This window comes from Chamaea fasciata, unplaced genomic scaffold, assembly GCF_029207755.1.
Source record: "Chamaea fasciata isolate MVZ Bird 193981 ecotype frontalis unplaced genomic scaffold, bChaFas1.0.hap1 SCAF_12, whole genome shotgun sequence".
NCBI lineage: Eukaryota > Metazoa > Chordata > Aves > Passeriformes > Sylviidae > Chamaea > Chamaea fasciata.
Genome location: NW_027094097.1, coordinates 8,407,809 through 8,429,471, shown reverse-complemented (window position 1 = coordinate 8,429,471; position 21,663 = coordinate 8,407,809). Strand labels below are relative to the sequence as shown.

The 21,663-nt window shown below is 42.3% G+C and overlaps 2 protein-coding genes across 3 annotated transcripts; one reads left to right on the top strand and one right to left on the bottom strand.

Annotated features, from left to right (window-relative positions):
- Positions 1 to 1,126: 1,126 nt before the first annotated feature.
- On the bottom strand, positions 1,127 to 13,317 carry DNAAF1 (dynein axonemal assembly factor 1). 2 transcript variants are annotated; one of them, XM_066194370.1, is made up of 12 exons: positions 13,131 to 13,317; positions 11,846 to 11,981; positions 10,921 to 11,012; positions 9,865 to 10,086; positions 8,977 to 9,143; positions 8,606 to 8,727; positions 7,889 to 8,073; positions 7,171 to 7,428; positions 6,452 to 6,561; positions 3,724 to 3,789; positions 2,239 to 2,590; positions 1,127 to 1,945 (listed from the first exon to the last, which is right to left on the bottom strand). In XM_066194370.1, the coding sequence occupies exons 1-12, from the start codon at positions 13,267 to 13,269 to the stop codon at positions 1,872 to 1,874; spliced, it is 1,923 nt and encodes a 640-aa protein (XP_066050467.1). In that variant the 5' UTR covers positions 13,270 to 13,317; the 3' UTR covers positions 1,127 to 1,871. The 2 variants fall into 2 exon arrangements, with proteins under 2 accessions (XP_066050467.1, XP_066050468.1); XM_066194371.1 differs by lacking the exons at positions 10,921 to 11,012; positions 11,846 to 11,981.
- Positions 13,318 to 13,466: 149 nt separating this feature from the next.
- Positions 13,467 to 19,749, top strand: HSDL1 (hydroxysteroid dehydrogenase like 1). Its single transcript, XM_066194372.1, has 5 exons — positions 13,467 to 13,535; positions 14,361 to 14,593; positions 15,215 to 15,660; positions 17,524 to 17,751; positions 18,636 to 19,749. The coding sequence occupies exons 2-5, from the start codon at positions 14,374 to 14,376 to the stop codon at positions 18,741 to 18,743; spliced, it is 1,002 nt and encodes a 333-aa protein (XP_066050469.1). The 5' UTR covers positions 13,467 to 13,535; positions 14,361 to 14,373; the 3' UTR covers positions 18,744 to 19,749.
- Positions 19,750 to 21,663: the final 1,914 nt, after the last annotated feature.

Genomic DNA, 21,663 nt, shown 5'->3' with positions numbered 1-21,663 from the left:
CAGGAGGCTAGGTGGGGTTTTCTTTAGGCTTTTTGCTCTACTATAAACATGAGATTGGAGCTTGATGGTGAGAGAGGAACCTCCAGGAAGAGCACTGGGGAGCCGTTCCTGTGGAGAAGGAAGCTTGTGTTCCTCAGCTTTTTACATTGTTCATTTTACTTGAAGGTGATGTGCTGAGACTGCGTTTTTGCACTATGCTGTACATTTGTAAAGTTTTACAAAAGACACTAATTAAACATGTTTCCTTTTTCTCATTTAGTCCTGTTTTGGCATTTCTCTCACTCCTCTCGTCTATCCTTCACTCCTTTTCTCCTTCCCAAGTCCTCAGTGCCAAGGGAAAATGGCTTCTAAGCATTTAGAGATTCCTTTGTGAGGGCCCCCTGGTGGGTTGTGGTCACTGTGTGAACACGCAAGGGCTGGGGAATCCTCTCATGCAAAATGTGGCGAAGTAAACACAGCTTGGAAAGCTGCTGAATTCTTCAAACTAAAATGCCATTCAGAGTGGATACAGCTGTAAAATCAGAATCACAGTAAAAAAATCTACAGTTCTTGAAACTATTTGCTACTTTTTTTTTTTTTTCCTATTTGTCCTATTTTTCTCACTTTCAGTGGTAAACAGAGCTCAAACTTCACGCTTGGAATAATTTTTTTAAACCTTTGTTTGAAAACATAATGTGATCCTTTCTGGTTACTTGCTTTTAGTGTAGTAAGTGGATACCCGGACAGGCACCAAAACAAAGCATGGAAAATGCAAAATCCAAAGTCCTCAAAATAGTCTGGATAAGATCCAGCTTTCTGTCAGAAAAGGAAGCAGCTACTTTTTTAGGATGGAGCTCATACAAGTTGGTGGCAGCATTGGCAGCTTTCTGAAGTGCAGATTCCCGGGCTGGTGCTTTCAGGTAACCCTGTGCTCCACCGGCCCTTGGCTTGCCCCCACCCTGTTCTGGCTTTCGCCAGCATGTTTTAACTCACGCAAGGTGGAAAACAGATGAAACTTGAAGCAATTGTATTGTCCGCTCTGAGGGCTTTCACAATTATTTCGTGTTACTGTGAGATCTGGTTCTCTTGCCACCAGATGGCACCTTAGCCCAGGAGATAGGAAATATATCTTTTCAACAAGCCCAAAATGGTATTTTATTTCTTTAAATTTGCACACCTACAAGAACTGTTAAATTCTATTTATTACAGATTATTAGAGGTGTTTAGAAGTAAGAAAAAAGGCATTCACCTAAACTTGGCTATACTCAAAATCCAGATCCTGAGACACATCTCAAAGAAAAACAATAAAAGCAGCAGATGTAAGTGTATGTTTCATTACAGATGCCCTAAAAGGTAAAACCAGATTTTCTGTGAATGGATGCTATTTCTGCATCTTTTTAGGCATAAACAATCATGATGTCAGGGAATATTAGATCAGTAAAATATCCCATCAAGAAGCAATCTCCATTTGCCATTGGAGTCCATCTGCTATGATGTACACTGGTATGGACTTAAAATATAAAACACCAAGTGAAAATATATGTGATTACAAATAGAATTTTTATTTACTCAAATGACAGACACACTGAATTATGCTTGAAACTACATCTGTAATGAAACTGATAAACATGTAACTAAGGCATTTCTAGAAGGGTGCAAAGGCACAAATAACACAAGACTGGAATTTAACCTCAAAATAGTAATGAACAGTAGTGCACAGGCAGATGCCCTGAGGAGCTTGTGAGCTTTGCTATCACAGTGTTACCTCACTTTTAACAAATGCTCCCATTGCCGGCCTCCAGATTTTGGGAATATTTCCATGCAGTCAGGCACTATGCTCCAGGTTTGGTCTGTTTTCTTCAAAGTCATTAATCCAATCCACTCTCACCATCCTAGTCACCTTGTGCTTTATGAGGACATCCTTCCCCTTCAGCCAGGGCCTGTGCCTCTCCATCACTGCAATTCCCTGTTAGAAGCACAAAGGCAAAGGGCAAATTTGGGCAAACTCACTCATGGTCTTTAATATTGAAAAAAAGAAATATAGAGCCCAATTTTTAAAAAAAAACATTTAAATGAAATCCATAAGAAATCCTCTGTAGAAAAAGAAAATATTTTAATTCCTAATTTATTAGGATTCCCACATAAATAAAAAGAAGAGGTGATTGTGACTAACAACCTTCAACAGGAACTGAACAGATCCTTAGTGTGTCTGTGCCAGCCCCATTTTCTCTGTGATTAATAATGTCACTGTAATCTTACCATCCTCTTCCCATGAGCTTGGCTTATCTGATTGATGACAGACTGGTGACAACTGCAGATGATCCTTGGGCTCAATGATCACCTCTTGAATCAAGGGTTTCAAAGGAGCTACCCCTTTATCTTTGATCTCCAGGTATCTTTCTGAATTATCAGGCTCTGTAAAGAAGCTTTTGAGAAGGGGTCTTAAGTGGTCCTTTTCATGCTCTTTATGGTTCTGACATATATTTGAAAAAATTCCTGTTGGAACTTCTTCTGCTGAATTCTCAAGCATGCTTTTATTGTTTTCCTCTAAAGCAGAGCTGCTGTCATTTGTCACTTCAGAAATTATTTCAATCTTTGGGTGATAGTCCTGCTGTAAAGGTGGAAATGTAATTGAAAAAGTATTCTTAGATATAAAAGCTAAAGGATGGGTAAGTATCTCTTGGATCCATGTAACAGTTATCAGCTTTAATGTGCTGTTCCCATAAATTATATGGAATATATGCTTTACCCACAATTTTGCTGCTTTGTGAATGAATCTTAGGTTAGCCATTTCTCAGGCATCTCCAATGAACTGACCATAAACTAATTAACAATTCATAAAAAGAGCAGTGTGTGGGCTGTGTTCTAGTATTTTACTTCAAACAGAGGAACCTGATCAACATCTTCATCTGCCTCCAGCTGAGAACTGAGCAGCCTTTGGAGCAGGACAGCTGCTAACACATCCTCCTTCCCCAGTCCTCTTTCCTTGCCTTCTTTTAATTGGAAGCTTTGTGGGATAAGACATTTTGCAACCCTGGAATGAGTCTGTGATCAAAAGGGCAAGTCAATTCCATGCCTTATGCTGTCTGTAGGAACAGTTGGCATTATCTTGGAAAGACTTGTAAGAGCATGTACTGTACCAGCCTCTGTCTCCAGCAAGGCTAGTGGGATTCTATGATCAGCATGAAAATCAAAACTGCTTTTAAACTTTGTTGTCTTCTTTTTTTTTTTTTTTTTTTTTTTCCTCTTCTATTTATTCTTATAGGCTTGTGCCTAAAAGATTAGTTTGAGCAAAGCAAAACTCTAAGATGGACAAGGACTGGCCTGCAGTAGAGAGGAGGAGTGTCAATTTCTCTGTGATTTCAGTTGAAAAGTCAAATTTTAGTCAGCAGCAGGCAATTTGCACCATATTGATACTGGTACAGTGTATTTTAAGACTAATCTTCAGTCTAACACTACATCCTATTAAGAAATTAAACTTAGGTAACTGTTGCATTACTGATCATAAGTTTTCATTCTATTTTTGCTACACGAGAATATTAAAAAGTCAGATTTAAACACAGGAAGATTTACATGTTGATATGAACTGCTGAAACCATCCATTTCATTTTGTAAATGCATAAGTGATTGCACCTCCCAAACCTGCATTTCACAACTTTCCAAAAGTTCCAAAATCCTCATTTTGCAAAACCTTTGTAAATGTGTTGAGGGAAATTTCATTACTGGAATTAATGAAAAGGTTACCATTTGAACAAAGATATCCTCTTCTGGGGGAAACTCACTCACAACATCTTCTAAATCAGGCAGTTCCTGAAAACAATCACAGATCAATAATCAGTGGGAAGAGCTACTGTAACCCATGACAAATGACATCTCTGGCTCATTGGACAACTTCTTCAAAGCAGTGCTCATCAGGGAGCAAGGCCACAGCCAGCAGGACCCCACGGCCATCCTCTCATGGGCACAGTTTGCTTTTAAGCACATGAGGGAAGGGGAAAACTCATCTGTCTCCAGAAGCAGCAAATGGCAAAGCAATAGCCCTGATGTCAGACTGAATGCTGTTTTCTACTATGCTGTGTGATTATGAAGGAAAACAGGATAAAGAGAAAGGCACTACCAGGATTTTAAAAGCAAACATGGTTTATTCTCTTAGCTGTTTCCTGTCTATTCAATAGACTTAATCCCAACTGCAACCCATCTGTATGGGTAAGTGCCAAATCCAGACCTGCAGTTTTCCCGAAACTGCGTATCAAGTAAACTCTGTTAACCTAAATACACCTAATAAACCACTCTTTTACTCTGAATGCCTATAATTAAGTCACAGAACTGCAAAGTTGCTGAGAACTGTTTTTCCTCAGACAGGTCTGGTCATTTCAGCTTTCTACCAGAAAATACTATCTCAGACAACTATCATTTGCCGACATAAAAGGAAACACAGAAGGTGGGAATGCAAAATCACAGGTAGAAACTAATACCTTTTTGCCTTTTTTTTTACTGTAGGTCAATACTAGGATAAACATCTCCTTTAGGTTTTAGGTATTTTTAGCACTTAATGACTTTGTAGCAGACTGCTTGGCGTGGTAGCATCAGGAACATCTGTACTGTCTTGTGTGGTGAAGATTATTACAAAATTAAAACCAAGAAAGGACATTCCGCCTTCCTGATATGGTTGCAGCTAGTGCAGCATGTCCTGAAGTCACAGAATTTTATAAAAATTGCATCAAAAATGTACAAATTAAGATCTAAGACTAATGTGGAGTCTGATGTCAGTAGGGAGATGAAATAGCTGTTAGTTTTGTTTCAGTCATCAGGATGCATTTGCAGATCAACTACTAATTAACTCAGTTTAGATACATGGGAATGTGGCTCCCACACTGCCAAGGCATGTGCAGCAATAGGAGCTTGTTTCTGCTTGACACGGGGATGTCACAACCACCCATTGCAAATCCTCCTCCACTCTCCTCCTTTATATTCCTCCTGAGACCATCCAGAGACCCAGGATGTGAATAAACACAACGGTGCTGCTCCAGAGCCTCTCACCATCGGCATCTTCCCAGCCATTCCCTGCTATGTCAGCACTAAGATTCTTTGGAGTATCTGCAATAGGGTAAGTGCTGGAGGCTGTGGGAAGAGGCTTTTCCTAGAGAACAAGTAGCATAGAACCCTGAAATGTGCATTAGTGTGTGATTTGGGTTTGGTCTTCCTTCTGGAGAATTAAAATAGTCCCACTTTTTACATCTCTAAAACCCCAGAGATGTGTGCTTAAGAGTTACTTTTATACTGCCCTGAAGTTTGGGCACAGCATCTTCCTATGGTGCCATAGAGCATCCAGGGAAAAGCAAACACTGAATCAAGGAGATCTTCACATTGTGGGTACCTACAGTGTCACTACATATTTAAAACCTTTACTTCAGACACTTTAAGATCTACTTTTAAGAACAATATTGTGCATACTTTCATTGCTGCTCATTCTCTCCACTACCTTTTTTAAAGCTATGATTAAAAATAGCTAAACAGGAGGAGGCAGCAGCAAACCCTCTGCCAAAGCAGTGGGCTGAGCCCTTCAATAACAACATGGAATTTTTGCCTGGGAAATTAAAAGCATGGCAAAGATATGAGGCTTCTCTGCCAGTAGTTAACAATGGCTGTATAGGGTATCACAGAGTGTATGTATTAAGTGCTCTGGGAAATCATCAGCTCAGAAGTTTTTACTGCTGATTATATCATAGTCTGACACTGTCAGTTTATCAGCAGTGTTCTAATTAGGACATATTGAACAATTCTCCTTTGAGGTTGTATTTTTCAGTGGTATCTATGTCCTCCTCATGGTTAAATGTGATAAACATGTTTAAATGTTTCATCAGATGGACATTTTAGATAATAGAAGACCATACTACAAATGTCAATCACTTATTATATATCTGAATAATGTACATTCTGCTCTTCTTGGAAACAGACATCAGAGATCTATTTTGAGAATTAATTTATTGTATCTAATACTGCTGGGTAACATTTACAATGATGGAGATGCTATTTCTTCCCTATGGTTTTTCTGCAATAGTTGACATTTTTCAACTGCATATTTCATTTGAGTTTTGATTAAGAGGACAAACGTGTCTACTAGATTCTTTTCACTGTAGTTTCTGTTTTAAAATGAGAGCCCTCATTAATTTCTCCAGAGAAATCACAAAGATAGTAGGTCAACTTCAGGTGATTTACAGGACAAAAGGATTTATAGGATAAAAAAATTTAATGACAAAATAAACTCTGGAAGCATTCTTCATAAATGCTCCACTGGAGGGCATACCCCTGCAACTTTACTTTTTGGTTTGTTTTTTTTTTAAATTTTTCCTAACAGTAGACCTTTCTTAAAAACCTGTCCATTTAGTTTTATTAGCCAGAATGTTACAAGAATTAGCTTGGAGAAGACAATACCCATGTGAACTTCTCAAAGTCTGAATCCAATACATACATCAAGCGAAAGTGTTTCCAGTGTTTCCACTTTGAACTGTTCAATTTCAGCATACTCCTCCCTCTCAGGAAGCAAGGCCTTGTCAGTAGCTGCCTCCTGTCCTGGTAGATCTACAGAATAATCAAATGTCAGTTGCAGAGAACTAACTGAATAAAAAATGTCTACATTGCAAGAGCAAGCCCTGCAGAACCAGACTGCTGGGGACTGACTACCACTGCAGAATTCACAGCTCAATCCAACACTTTGTTTTTCTATTATAGTCTGGATCTCTCTTCTGTTGTATAAATTAATATTTGCATTTTGCAATAATGTGTTCCCCAAATCTATAAATGCATTTCTCCATGTGTGAAGGTACAAAACCATTTCTGGAGTCATGACCAACTTCTGTTGGCAGACAGGCTGCCCAGTTTATGTGGGAGTGAGGGAAGTCTGTAAACTCTCCTGGCCTTTCACTAAACCTGGCATGTCTGAGAAGTGGAGTTCTACCTTTAAGTTGCAGAAGTTGCAGGTTAAGCCTTCAGAAATTTACTATTCATTGTCTTTAAAGAATATTTTACCTAGTATTCCTTGATTTCACGTAGTCACTGTGGAAATCTAATGGCATGTTTTTATGTATGAATTAGCTGGCTTGAGCCACAGCAGAGGCAGTGCTCCACTAAGAGGTTGGCTCATCGTCTCTGCATGTTCAGTTTGGTTTGGCTCTTGGCTGTGTACGTTACCATCTGTCTCCTTGCTGAAATTTGCACATTTGTCAGAGTCTGGTTCCTGTGCATCCTCTTGAACTTCATCAGGTGTATTTCCAGATGTGAAATCTCTGTTATCTCCTATATTTGGTACAAGTGTTATCACTTCATCACAAACATCAAAAACCTCATTTTTAAATTTCTCAGTCTTTTCTTGAGCTTCTTCTTCTGATCTATGTGAAATTTCTGATGTATTAGAATTTCCATCACCATCTTTTGAACTTGAAGGTGCTCCTACAGAAGAAATAATTTCATTAGAATTGTTGAGCTAATCTACCACTGCTCATTTTAAATATCCAAACACTATTACAATGGGTTAGAATATGCATCAAAAGCTCCTACTTTGAGCAGCTATTCATGGATGAGTAGTTCTCCCAAGACTGCAGCAATGCTGTTTTCCCATCTCAACTCCCCAGCAAACAGAAGTTCCCCAGGAAAAAAAAAATCAGAAAATGCTTAAATAATAAATGTATGATATTTATAATACTTTGAAAAGGCTCACAAGTGACTACATCTTTAAATACATCCTTGAGGATTTTGATAAATCAGCAACAAGTGCTGGTTACCCTTTCCTTTGTCCAATCCACTTGCCTAAAGAAAAACTTTTGTTAGTCAATCCAAAGATGTATCAGATAAAGACTCCCCTACACATTCAAATTGGTCACAGACATCTTCCAAAGCAATAAGCACAAACCTTCTTGGGTATCTGTTGCAACTCCTTCCATGCACTTTTCTCTCCTCTGTTCCTTTGCTCTTTGCCTAATTGCTGCTAATGCATCAATGCTATCTTGGATTTTTTTTCTCTCTCTGGTTTCCCATTTTTCCCTTTCTGCTTTCTCAGCTTCAAGCCCTCCAACAGCCCAGGCTTCTGCACAGGCTCTAATGAAAACACAAAAGCTCGCTGTAATACAGCTACAAAAGCCCACCTTTGCAATGAGAGAGAAATTTAAAATAGCTTGCAACAGCATAAAATAGCTGCAAGAGAAAAAAGCAGACAGCAATGACAATCCCTTATGCAACAGGGATGTACATTTATCTCACAAAAGAAACAAAGATATCCAAATGCTGATTGGTGATTACATCACCAGAGATTGGTCTGATCTTGGCTCAGCTGTTCCAGACACCCACTCATTTTCTGTTGAAATCAGGATTTGCATCTGGTCTACAGACCTGGGGTGAGACAATTCTGTTCCATAATCACTTTGTGAAGAAATACATTGCTTTTTACTAGGTATGTTAGATGCAGAACTCTGTAGTACAATACTCTTCTCCTCAAAAAAAACCAAACCAACCCTTCAATAAATTATACTGGTCAATCTTCCTTCCATGACAGTATTGACAAAAAAACGGATGAGTGATTGTTAGCACTTGATTCTTACTGCTGTGTAAAGAAGATGGCTGTGTTTCTTACCTGTCCTTTGGGAAAACTGGTCTGTCATCCAGATATGTCAGCTGTTTTAGTCGAACAGTCAGTGTTTTTCTATAATTAGCAATTTTCTTTATCACCTCGTTTCCCATCAAATTCAGCACATGCTAGAGAAACAAGGGAAGCAATTTTTAAGCTTGAGTAGCAAAAACCCCCATCTGGAAAGGCATTTCCCCTGTCATTTCAAAAGCAAGAAATGAATAAAACATCCAAGGTGTTACAGGTGATCTATCAGAAACAAAATCCTGTTTAATAATGTTTTAGACTGATACCTACTGTGCACTGAACTACCCAACAAAGCCACTTGATAGGGTTCACCCACACACAACACAAACCCTCAGCTATTTTTGGCTTACCAGGTTGGGCATGGTCTCCAGAATAGCTACAATACTCGGATCACTTAGCTTGTTGTGGGAAAGATCAAGAACACAAATACTTGGGCATTCCTGCAAGTGCTGGATATCTTCCACTGTTTGTAACTTATTGTGAGCAATCTGCAGAGTCTGCAGGACTTTCAGACAAGCTGCCAGACAAGAACAGTACAATGAAAGGTAAGAGTTGCGGCTTCACAGAGGGTTTTTGAGCAAGTAAAAAACTGCGCTGTCAAACTAATAGTTTATATTGAATTTGGAGATTTTTCTAAATTTGTTACTATGCTATATATGCTTTTTGATCAGGCCTCCAAAGCTGCTTTCTTCACCCCAGGGAAAAACAGGGGCTTGGTTTTAGGATGGTGGTTGTTTTCAATTCACTTTTCAAACTAATCTGTTACACAAAAGCAAGAGCTTGTGTTTCAAAATTCTTCAATGTATGCAAATAGTAATGTACAGAAATAGGTTCTTATTTTCTGCTGAAGGCAAAATCAATCTTTTAGCAGATATAAAAGATATGATAATTGTGTCTGCAACTGCCAAAGCACATCTTAACTGTAAAGTAAATGGTGAAAGCTGGATTGTCAGCCTGTCTGCAACACAGATAAGTACTGAGATGGTATTAAGAAGTGAGGAAAAATGACATAATTATCCTAGGTATCCACGTGAAAGCAGTTTCTACATATTTTCTGTTTCTCAACATAGGTTTTATTCCTCTACAGAAGCCCCGTGGGCTTTGGTATAGATATTGTGCAAAATTCTAAGACAAAGAAAAAAAATCCTTGAAACTAGTGCCACTAACAAAGGCTTAGTCAGAGCTTAGGAAACAGGGGCTTGTCAGAGGCTAAAACCTGTTGCACCAACAGTTCTTACAGAGATTCTCAATGGTGCTAATGTAGTTGTTACTGATATTGAGGGAATCCAGTTTTTGTAAGGGTTCAAGGTTTTCCATTTTCTCAATTAAATTGAGTTGCAGGTAGAGGGAACGCAATTCTGTCTGAGCCTCCAAATTCTCAATTTTCCTTAAGCCATTGCATTGCAGCCACAAACACTTCAGTCCAGTATATTCTTCAAGGTTTTCCAGTCGGTCAAATCCTGCAGAGAAAAAAAAGATGTTTCAAAATGAAATGGCATTGGCTAAAAATGGCTCTTTGGGTGAGACAATTCCATTAAACCAGAGCTGCTGAAACAGCTGGAGGGAACACTGGTACTGAAGTTACTGCAATATTTCCACTGAGTTCACTGTACTGTTTCTAGCCCATAAAGGGCAAAACCAGGTTGGTACCTATTCTGGTCTGTATCTCAGTAGCTCTTTAGATGCTAAATAATACACAGCAACACCAAGGCTGAATGTAAAAGGTAGCATATCTTATTTATTTGGAAGAATTCTTAGGTTACTTGGACCAGGTAACTGCATCATGCAAAAACCTGCTCAGAAATCACCAGCAGATGAGTAATGTTCATTCTAACGATTTTTTTTTCGTTCAGTAGTGTTTCCAAACATGCAGCAAGCCTTCAGTGTTTATTTTCCTCTTGACCATTTTTATTGGGCAGCGAAAAAGTTCCAGAAGCTGGAAAAAGCTCTTTATACAAACAATTTCAGGAAAAATACGTATATTTTCCTCCGAGTGCAACCCAGGCCGGTATTTTAAGACATTTCTCAGAAGCTCCTGTTTCAGTAATGAAACCAAAAGTATGTCCCTTGACTCCTATTGATCCTTTGGATGGCTCCACAAAGTGAGTTAGATGTACAGTTTACTTTTCTACCTTCATATTGACTCATTTTGCTTCCCAAATCCAGTATTACATAAAATTGTGTTTCTAATTTAGAAGAATGTCTAGATAACTTACTTCAGTGAGCCATGAAGTAGATTCTCTGTTCAAATGCTACTTAGAATGATCAAGCTGGACAGTCATGTCACATCTTACCTTTATAATGCAAGTACAGTGTATCATTTAAGTACGGGGTCCAGTATAATTTCTGCTGTTTACAGATGTCTAGCAGAACCTTTTTTGTCATTCTGAAACAGTACAGGAAGCACAAGCAAAATAAAAAATGTATTTCAGTGCACATTCTGAGATCTTTGGTTTCCTTACAGACTCCATTGCAACACAATTAACAATTCTTTCATTCAAGAGAAATAGCTACAGCTTTCAAAATTATGTTCCAAAAAAAAAAGAAAAAAAGTACTGGGGTTTTTTTAGTGTGGCTTTTCATTGCTGCCTCTGAAGTGAGTTACCAGGCCCTTCTGCTAAAAACCAGAGGGTTCATAGGAAAACAGGCAGGGAATTGGAGAGTCCATCTTCTTGGAAAAGGGCAGCATGATTTTATGGTAGCTTCTGGTTCCAGTGTTAGCTTCCTCTCCAATTCTTTCCCCATTCCTCGTTGCTTTGGTACAGGACCTTTTGTGGCAGAGCCAAAACGCAACATTTTTCTCAGACTGGAAAAATCAATAGTAATCAACCCAATATTTTATTGAAATGCTGACTCCCAAATAGCACTCCAGAAAGTTTTCATATACAGCTGTTGGTTGGCTAGGAATGCCACAAGGAATTAACAGAATGCTTTGTCTGAACTGATGCAGAGAAATGGTTAAATCTACTGGCTCGACTTCCACAGGAGTTTGCACAGTTTTCTGCAGATCCATTAAATGACTTCATCATGTGGTCAGAATGTAGTTTGCTACTGGGGCCACAAAACCCAAACATCTCTGCAGAAGCTGGAAATATCACTAATACCTGATTTATCCATTATTCTCAAGTTCATCTTTAAAATTGTTCTCCAGAACTGAGATGAACACATGGAATAGCAAAACTCCTGATGATGCCAACATATCCACAAACAATGTATTACCTTACAGAGCTCCTCTTTCCTTCACTCCTTTGGCTGGATGATCTGGTTCCAGACTTCTGATCAATACCTGATTTTTGTTCATTCTGTTCATCTGCTCTGGACATACAGTTGACTTCTTTCTCTTGAGTTTTAACAGCTTTATAAATCAGAAAATGAGTTGCAATTTGACAGCAAGGGTGGGGAAAATGTGTCATGTTGACAATTACTTTAGAGAAATATTGAAGAGCACTTGAATATGAATTTCAAGAAGAGAGTGTTTTAACCAGGATTTCTGCTGACATTTTTAATGAAACCTAACTTTTTTACACAACATCATAATATAAATAGTAGCAACTGAATTGTTGAAATCTGCATATTTTATTTTATTTTTTTTTAGATCTGGAAGTCAGATAGTACCCATTATTCTTAATATTCTTATAATGTACAGCGCCGCTAAAGTACTGACTCCAATGTTCTTATGGTGTTAGACGTTTAATACCTATTACATTTAATTAACATTAATTTGAGTTTAAAGAGGCTACAGCAATGGTGTATCAGAATCATTCCAAGCACTTTTAGTCTACATTAGTCATGTTACTCATGACACTCTTTTACAAATTTACCCTTTTGTGCTCCTTGGAAGGTGTCTTTACACTGCTTTCAATTAATTGCGATTTCAGTATTTGTCTCTTCAGATACTTGCCCTGAACCTTCTACTTGCACTTGTAATTCATCCATTTAAAGTGCAAACAAGCTGATTGTACCGGCTTACTTAAATATGACTGTAATTAAAACATAATTATCAGACATATTTAGTAACACAAGAAGCAATGGGCTGAAACTGATGCACAGAGCCTGAACATAAGGAAGAAATTTACTATGCAGGTGACCATGCACTGGACCTGTTTGCCCAGAGAGGGTGTGGAGTGTCTCTCACTGGAGATATTCCAGAAGCATCTGGACACAATCCTGTGCCATGTGCTCTGGGATGGCCCTGCCTGAGCAGGGAGGTCGGACCAACGACCCGCTGCGGTCTCTTCAAACCTGACCCATCCTGTGACTCTGTGATTTAGAGATCAGGCTAGCTGTGTGATTACAACACCGAAAAAATACTTCTCTGGCAACAGGAAAGTAATGTCGGGAAAGGAAAAAAGACCACAGGAAGAGAGCAACTGAGTATGCCTCAGTTATGTCAGGATTTCCAGTGACTTTGCTGGCAGAAAGCACACACTCGTACGTGCATCCAATCGGGTATGAACAGCCGTGATGTGCAGGCCTTGTGCGCTGGCGAGCCGGAGGCGCTCACCTGTGCTCACAGCGCTGCCCTCAGGCTCCGTGTGGGCACCTCCGCTCCCGGTGTCGCCCAAGGGCGCCTCTGACGCCTCAGGCGCCGGGACCTCACCTCCGAGGCCGCTGCCCGGGTCTCCAGCGGGCGCCGCCTGCATCCTAACAGCGCCCGAGCCGGTGTGGGATTTACGCTCTGCCTTTTTCGGACAAAATGTCCACAGGCTTTAGCCGGCAGCAGGCGAGGGACGGAGCGCAGCCCGAGCCCCGGCGCGGCCCCAGCCGTGGCCATGGCGACGCCGCGCGCAGCCCCACAAGGCCCCGCGGCCGCTCCCGGCGGCCCCGCGCGGCGCAGGCGGCGGCGGGCACGGGCAGCGCGGCGGGCACGGGCAGCGCGGCGGGCGGACGGCCCGGCCCGGCCTCGCGGGTGAGGCGCCGGCGGGACGGGGCCGCGGCACGGCTGCGATCCGACCCGGGACAGGGAGGGCCCCGGCCCGGGTCCTTCAGGACCGGGGCTGGGCGAGGGGCGGAGGCGCCGGGTCGGCTCGCTGGGGCTGCGCGGAGAGGACGCGCCCGGAGCCCGTTGTCCCGCCCTGGGCGAGGGGCGGGCGGGGTGTGGCGGTGCCGGGCGGCGCATCGGGTGCTGCCGAGGGGAGGACGGATTTGTGCTTGTTTAAAAAAGGCATTAACTAGTAAAAGTCGTGTGAGGCACAGCGAATGCGAACGCGGCGTGCCTGATGTGCTGCACCGTGCCGTGGTTCAAGGACAGTGGCAGATGCGGTGCTTTTGACAGCGCTGGGGGTTGACGTTGTGTCTCTGAGCCTGCTTTGCCTCTCGTGGGGGTTTTTGTCCTTGAAAGAGCCCGTTGTTTCTTTCTGTTGTTTCTTTGTTTCTCAGCTCTCTCGTGCTGGTTATCCTTGACTCTCTTGTCGGTAGTTTTTATTCTTCCAAAATCGGCCTTCACCTGTTCGGCTTCTGCTTGAATTGTTTTATTTACAGAACCGTTGATCACTGTTGTTGCAGTATTACTGGTTAATAGCTCAACCCTAGGGAAAGGGCTAAATAGTACCTAAACCAGTGAGGATGATCATAGGTGACACCCAAATTTTAGCAGACTGACTTGTGGTTTTTCTGCATCAAAACAATGCTCAAACTGTAAAATGCTGAATCTCAAAGGTTGTCCACACAGTCTGATAAGTTTACATGGCCCTAGGGGCAATTGTAATTGCCTGTGTATTTTGGTTTTTTTCAGGCTTGTGGTCACCATGGCTGCAGTGGATCGATTCTCCCTCTTGTACAGAGAAATCAGTCGCTCGTGCAGTTTCTATATCGAAGCCCTGGCTATTGTTGGAGCTTGGTACACAGTCAGGAAGTGTGTGTCCCTGGCCCTGGACACGTACAGCGCGCTCAGGCTGCACGTTATTCCAAAGCTGAGTGGGAACATTGATCTCGTCAAGAAGTACGGGAAATGGGCCGTGGTCACGGGTAAGAGATGAAGTGGTGAATTTGTTTGTGTTTATGTAACATACTGTGCCAGTACTGTGAAACTTGGTGGCTTGTGGTGCTGGGTGAGCTTTATGTCACAGGCTGGGGCCTTTATTATCTCTGGTTGCAGGTTAGTCTGCCTGAGCAGTGGCTGTTGTTCATTGACTTTGTAAACTAATTCCTCAGGAGATGGGCAAGCTAAGTGAGTTGACTCACTGCTGAGAAAGAATCACAGCAACTGTTGCCCAAATTTGCAATGACATCTTGATCACCTGCAAGTGTAGACAGAGATGTAAACAACATCCTTTTTTAGCTGTGGGGTGTTCATATGTGCCCTAGTTCTTCAGCAAGCTTGAGTCCTGTACCTCTGACATCCCCGCCTTTCATGAAGGTTCTCCTTTGAGCTCTTTCTTGTCATAGAAAATATAAAACTCCTATGAGGGGAATTGCAGAAGGTAGTTGACAGTGCTACCTTTACTGTTGTGTCTTTGAATTCAATATATTTAGTGCCCCATTATCTCCGAAAAAAGAAAAAAACTATAATTGAAAGAACTGTGCAAGTAGAAGGCTGGTGTTGCTCTGTTTTTCACTTGTGTGTTCTATTGCTGTTTTCTCTTGCAGGTAGCACAGATGGTATTGGGAAGGCTTATGCTGAAGAACTGGCAAAGCGTGGTGTCAACATCATCTTAGTCAGCCGAAGCAAAGAGAAGCTGGAGGCTGTGGCCAGGAGCATATCTGAAACCTACAAAGTAGAAACAGATTTCATAGTAGCTGATTTCAGCAAGGGTCGTGAGCTTTACCCAGCCATTAAGGAGGCTCTGAAAGACAGAGAAATTGGGATCTTGGTGAATAATGTAGGAATATTTTATGCCTACACAGACTATTTTACTAATCTGTCTGAGGATACACTATGGGACTTGATCCATATAAATATTGCTTCTGCTACCATGATGACACATATCGTGCTGCCAGGCATGGTAAAGAAGAGGAAAGGGGCAATTGTGAACCTTTCTTCAACAGTCTGTTGTCACCCAACGCCGATGTATACAGTCTATGGAGCCACTAAAGTAAGTTGGGGTGTAGTGTTAAATGGCATGCACTGGGAATACATTATAGGTTGGTTGTTATGAGGGGTTTTTTGAACACATTCAGCAAGGATGTCAAAATACTTGAATGTTTTCTAGGGATTTGTTTAAATATTGGAGGCGAAGGAGACATGTATTACGCAGTAAACTCTTCATCCTCACCAGTGCTGGGCTTTGAACCAAAATCAGTGCTCTTGGATTTTGTGTGAATCGTGGCATAACAGTCATTCTAGGAGAAATGTTGTCTTTCTCAGATGCACAGAGCAGAGAGGCAGTTCTGTGAGGCCTCATTGAAAAGGTCAAGAATTTAATCTCTGTCTTGGGCTGAACTGTGAACATACCTCAAGCCTCTTGCATACCAGTGTTTGGTAGCAAAAAGGGCTATACTCATGGTCAGGCCACCACTGTGACACGGAGTGTGGCCAAATCAAGCCGTTGCTTCACGTAATACCAAGAAGTGTTGTGGCATGTTTGGGGACAAGTGAAAAGAACTCCCCCATAACTGTCCTTCCCGAAGAGATCCAGCCAATAATTAAGAGGACTGGGCAGCTGGGTGATGCTGGAAGAAAGAATGCTCATGGTGATGGTGGATTTATGCTGGATGACATGCCGCTGAATCCATAAAAGCAACTGGGATTGTGGAAGGATCTCACCTAGATCCAGTGCCTAAACACAAGTGGTTATTGCTCCCAGCTGTTGTAGCCTTGCTCCTGACATAGCTCTTTTATTTCCTTTGGCCTGGAGCAAAACCAGCTCTTACTACCCCAAGGTGTAAAACTCCTTGCAGACTTCCTTCCGTGTGGAAACTGGTTTATGATTACTGTCCTGTGCAGAGTATCTGCCCCTCTGATTATGCTAAGTCTGTGTAGAACTGCACTCTGAATTAAAACAATTAAAAGGCTTGAATGAAAAAGAACAAACACAAATGTATCAAAGTTTCTTCATTTAACTGAAACAGTTAATCCAAATCCTAGATCAGCAACCCAGCTTTAAGCCTGGCCTCAGAGCACGGAAGTGAGGACAAGCTGCTGTAACATCCTAAGCCTCTTTGTGCAGTAACTGTGAATAATGCTTGAAGTGGTTGCTTAAGTTTTCCTAAAGCAGCTGTAAGAGCATTTGTACAAGACGGTCTCCCAACAAACTGCTGGGAAAACCTTTTGCAAGGCTGGTTGGGAGGATAGCTGCTCTTTCTCAGGGAGAATGGGCTGTGTGGCACAGCAGTAGCTTCAGCAGGGAAGGCATCAGTGTTACTGCCCTGATAAGACTGAGCCAGGCTCATTTTTCTGTCTGATTCAGTCCCAGTTATGAGCCTTGTGCTTTTCTTGTGCTGTAAAAGTAAAATGAGCTAAAGGAGGTAATGCAGATACATGTTAACGAATCCTTTTGCATAAGAGTCTCCCAGGAAATAACTAAGCTGGCTTCTGGAGAAGACAGTTGAATGCAAAATTCACCTGTAAATGTATTAAAGAACGGGACTTTATTTTCTTCTTCTGACAGTAGTAGATAGAGCTGGCTGTAGAATGTCCTTGTAATGCCCCCAGACCAAATAAGGTGTTTGTTTTAGATGAAATAAATGCTTTTGCATTATTTTTTTGCAGAAATTGTCAGATTGGGATAAGCAGTCACTTTGGTCTGCAAGTTACTGTACCATGGCAGGTTTATAACAACAATGTAGAAACGTTGATAATACTTCAGAAAATCGTATTTTTATACTATTTAATAATATTTATTGAGCTGGTGCATAAAATATGTTAAAATTTTTCTGTCATTTTAATGAACTTTGCCATGAAATTTTATTGTTTAAAAAAAAGAGAAAAAAGTCTCTTTCTGCTTTTGTCTTTCTAGAGCTTCTTGGACTATTTCAGTAGAGCACTATATTATGAGTATGCCTCTAAAGGAATTTTTGTTCAGAGTCTAATGCCATCTGTAACTACTACAAAAATGGTAGCATTCAACAGCACTATGTCAACGAGATCTTTCGTTTTTCCTACTGCTGAGGAATATGCAAGTCATGCTGTTTCTACTCTTGGGTTATCCATAAGGACCACTGGTTACTGGAAGCATGCAATACAGGTAATGGAATTCATTAAACTATTTAATGTTTGTCAGTAGAAGAAAATCAGCTGTTTACTTTCATAGGAGCCTGAATGAAAACTGCTCATTCTGAGAAAATGCAATATGTATTGTAGACTTTAAGGCATTGTGCCATATTTTCTCACTAGTTCTGCATTAGAAACTTATGCTTGTTTTTAAGATCAGAGAGTGAATCTAACTTTCCCTTGAAATGCACTGCAGAAATGGGAAAGAGACAACTTTTTACTGAAAAAGCAGAGTATCTCATTTCTCTTGGGGTGTTGCTGACTGGGCAAGTGTTACACTGTCTTCTAAACAGAAATAACTTTTTTCAGTCTTAATATATTCAGCATATTTGTGCTTTGGGGAAGAGTGGGTAGGGAGGATGGAATAATAGCAGGAAAAAAACCTGTATTTTTATTTTAAGCTACCTGGAAGCAGGTCCTCCATTTGTTAGGGTTTTCATTTTTGGTGCAGACTGTTTTATGTATGTTGGTCACATCTCATGTACCCTACCTAGTGGCTTCCTATAGCATTGTGTTGAGTAGATGGAAGTGAAGAAGCGGGGATTAGTCCTAAAGGAAGAAAAGAGACAGGATGCATTCTGGCAAAATGTGGCAATTAAAGGAAGTGAACAGAATTGCTGTTGTGTACTTGATCAAATCAGGATTCAGGATTTTTTTTGCAGAACTTAACTGCTCAGCTGTGGGCACAACATCCAAAACAGCTAAGTGTGTGTGCTTCCAAGGGGTTGAATTTAAGGCTTAGTTGATGATACTCAAGCACCCTAGTGATTTGAGAAACTGTTTACTTCAATGGAATATATCTTAATCTGTCCCTTTCATTTTTTTTCTGATTTCTTGTCTCCCTGTGCCTCTCTGCAGTACACACTGAGCGAGTGCCTGCCCGAATGGATGTGGGCATGGTTTGCACTGTACTTGGGCAGAATTATGCGCAAGCAAGCTTTGGCAGCCAAAGTGGAACAGGAGTAGCTCGATGTCCCGCGAGACAATTCTGATCAGAGTGCTGCAAAAATATTAAATGAACCCCGGAGGACTTACTGTAACTTATCCATACCTTGTTTAAACAAGCGATGTAACCTAGACAACAGAAGTCTGGATCCCCTCTGTATCCTTGTATTAAATAGCTCCTCTGCTGCTTTCCTTGATGACAGAGTGCTGATGTTCTTGATGTTAATCTCTATTTGCTTTCTCGTTGAGGTAATTGAGCAAGAGCGGGAGCAGCTACACTATGTCCATTTGTAAAGTTGAGAGAATTTGAGACTCCGTCAGAAACGGGACCCCAGAAGAGTCAAGCCATTCAAAACGACAGCTATGGAGTTGTGGAGAGGATGGGGAAGAGCTGGGGGAGTATCAGGGTCAGGGACCCGTGACAGGAGCCTGTCCACAGCTGCTGCCAACCTCAGCGGGCCCACAGAGCCTTTTTCTTCAACGGCGGGATAAAACTTGTATTGCCAGGAACGCCTTTCTGCTGGCTGGCAAAGGGGCTTTAAACCCGTACGTTTAATTTGGGCTTGAGAAGAATGACAGACTCGTCTTTACAAACAAGCAGTGGCCCCGCAGGTGGACAAAACTAGCACTGAGAGATGAAAGAAACAAGGGGAAGGATTCCACTGATTGATGAATGGAAAAAGACGTATTTGCCTTTGCCAACAAACCATAGGTCTGCTGATAAACGAAATTGGATATTGAAAGATGAAAGAAACAATGGGAAAAACCCAAACATTCCGTAAGAATTAAAAATTAAAAGGGGGGGTTGTACATTAAAGGGGAATCTTAGGTATTAGGCACTCCAGGAAGTCTGTACCTCTGAAGTACCTCAGCCACTGGGGAAGGAGAGGGAAGTGCGGCCGGGAAATTGGGAGAAATAGGAGGCTGCGTCCTCCAAAATTTGAGAGACCCCGGAGGAAATGCCCCATGGCCTCTCTCTTTATTCAAATAAAGTAAAAGGACTCCTCTGTCTCCTTTTTGGACATAAGCCTCTGGCGTTAGTGGATTGATCTTCCTAAGAGGCTCAAAGGCAGCGCGCTCGCGGCGCGGCCGCCGTGCGGCTCAGGCCGGCCGGCGCCGGCGCCATTCCCGTGGGCACCGGGCCTCCCGCCCGCCTCCGGCCGGGGCCCGGCTCCGCATGCGCGGCCTGCCCGCGGGGCTCTCGCGAGAGCGCGGCGGTAAACAGCGCTCAAGATGGCGGCGGGCCGGGCGGCGGTGGCGGCGCGGTGAGCTCGGGGCGGGCGGGTCGGGCCGGGAGCGCCGCGGCTCCCTGCGGCTCTGGGTACGCGGGCGGGGCGGCGCTCGCTGCCCCTCGTCTCCGGGGCTGCCTCGCCCGCCGCCGCGGCGTGGGGCGCTCCCCGGCGGCTGTCACTTCAGCTCCGCTGTGCCCGGGCCGGGGGCGGCGGCGCTGCCCCGCACGGTGCCCGGCCGCGCTCCCTGCGGCGGTGGTCCGGCCGGCGCGGTGCCGGGCCCGGGCTCGCTGGGCAGAGCTCCCCGGACGGGACGGTGCTGCTGCCGCCGGTCCTTGCGGCGTGCCCGGCCCACGGGATGGGGTGCCCTCGCTTCGGCAGAAGCAGGGAGTGACTCCAAGCATGGCTCTTTAGGGCAGGGGCAAGTTGGCGAGTGTGGCACCCGTCTAGCCCCTCACGGTGTGGGTGTTAAACAGAATAAATCTGTGGGTGTGCTGCTCCTTTGCTCTTAGTATCCATCGTACTTCGTTATCGTGCTTACATGCAACCTGTTATCAGCCATAAGGGTGTTTATTTTGCTCATTTGTGTGGTTGTTTTATTTTATTGCTATAGGGGTTTTTAACTGATGAAGTGATAAGGCAGGCGGAGCTCAGCCAAGGCCAGAAGTCAGCGCTCTCTAACTGTGTTGAGTTAGGAATGAAAGGGAAACTTTACAATCACAGGCAGTTCCCAGTGTGTCATGCTGTTGTCAGTCAAATGAAAATAGAGGCAATTTCTGTCCCTATTACAAAGAAATACTTGATAATGCTAAATAAAGTTAAAACGAAGTAACAGCTGTTACATTCAGACTCGATTTGTCTGTTGCGCTGTGAGGGCAGCCCATCGTTCTCCTAAATCATGTGAATCCCCTAATAAGGCTCCTGTTTTCCAGTCCTGGTCACAGCTGCAGTATACACTTCACTTCTGCTTCTCCAGGTGCTGTGACAAACCAGACATAAATGTTTCTCTTTTGTTATCTTTTAATGGCCTTTTGTCTCTCAGTCCCTGGCTGAGTGTTTGGAATTCAGAAGAATTCTAGCCTTGCAATTTTTCTTGAGTGTACTGTGCACTTCCAAACGTAAGGGGAAGAGGCTGTTCCTCCGTGTGGAAAACACTTTTAACACCTTCCTTTAACTTTGTGTGCTGTAATCAGCTCTTACTTTCTCAGGTGCCCATGTTTTTAGTAACACACACCCCAGCTCAAAAAATTTTTGAGAAACTTTTCTTCATGCAGATTTTCAAGCACAGTCACTGCAGCTTTTCCTCTTCTGGTATCTCTTGTCTTTACCGGGCTTTGGCATAGAGTTTGAATCTGTTTCTCTATGTGTAAAATGAAGTTCTGTGCATTTTTTCTATTTGCCATGTTCCTGATTGGAAAAAAAATGCTTTTTTTAAGTTTCCATGCACACTTTTATCATGTTAGTATTTTATTTTGCAGTTTTTCCCTGCCATGGGACTTGCATGTCTTTTTTAGCTCTTTGCTCCATTTACATGAAGTGTGGTCGAGTTGGTGTTCATTGTTGCCTGTTCTCTTTATTAACCTGTCAGGTGAATACCTGAGTATTTCACATGTGCTCTGGTCTGATTAAGGGAAAAACTTGAGTGTTGGTGAAAAATTGTAAATGAAATGTGAGGAATACTATTTCTAAAACAGACTACCAAAGGTGGGGGT

Excerpts from the sequence above, each read along its gene's own strand:
- DNAAF1 (XM_066194370.1), bottom strand. The coding sequence starts at position 13,269 with ATGCAGGCGGCGCCCGCTGGAGACCCGGGCAGCGGCCTCGGAGGTGAG. Across the intron at positions 8,074-8,605 it reads CCAGTTTTCCCAAAGGACAG|AGCCTGTGCAGAAGCCTGGG; the intron begins GTAAGAAACACA and ends TGTTTTCATTAG. Across the intron at positions 3,790-6,451 it reads TGGAAACACTTTCGCTTGAT|GAACTGCCTGATTTAGAAGA; the intron begins GTATGTATTGGA and ends GATTGTTTTCAG.
- HSDL1 (XM_066194372.1), top strand. The coding sequence starts at position 14,374 with ATGGCTGCAGTGGATCGATTCTCCCTCTTGTACAGAGAAATCAGTCGC. Across the intron at positions 14,594-15,214 it reads GAAATGGGCCGTGGTCACGG|GTAGCACAGATGGTATTGGG; the intron begins GTAAGAGATGAA and ends TTTCTCTTGCAG. Across the intron at positions 15,661-17,523 it reads CAGTCTATGGAGCCACTAAA|AGCTTCTTGGACTATTTCAG; the intron begins GTAAGTTGGGGT and ends TTGTCTTTCTAG.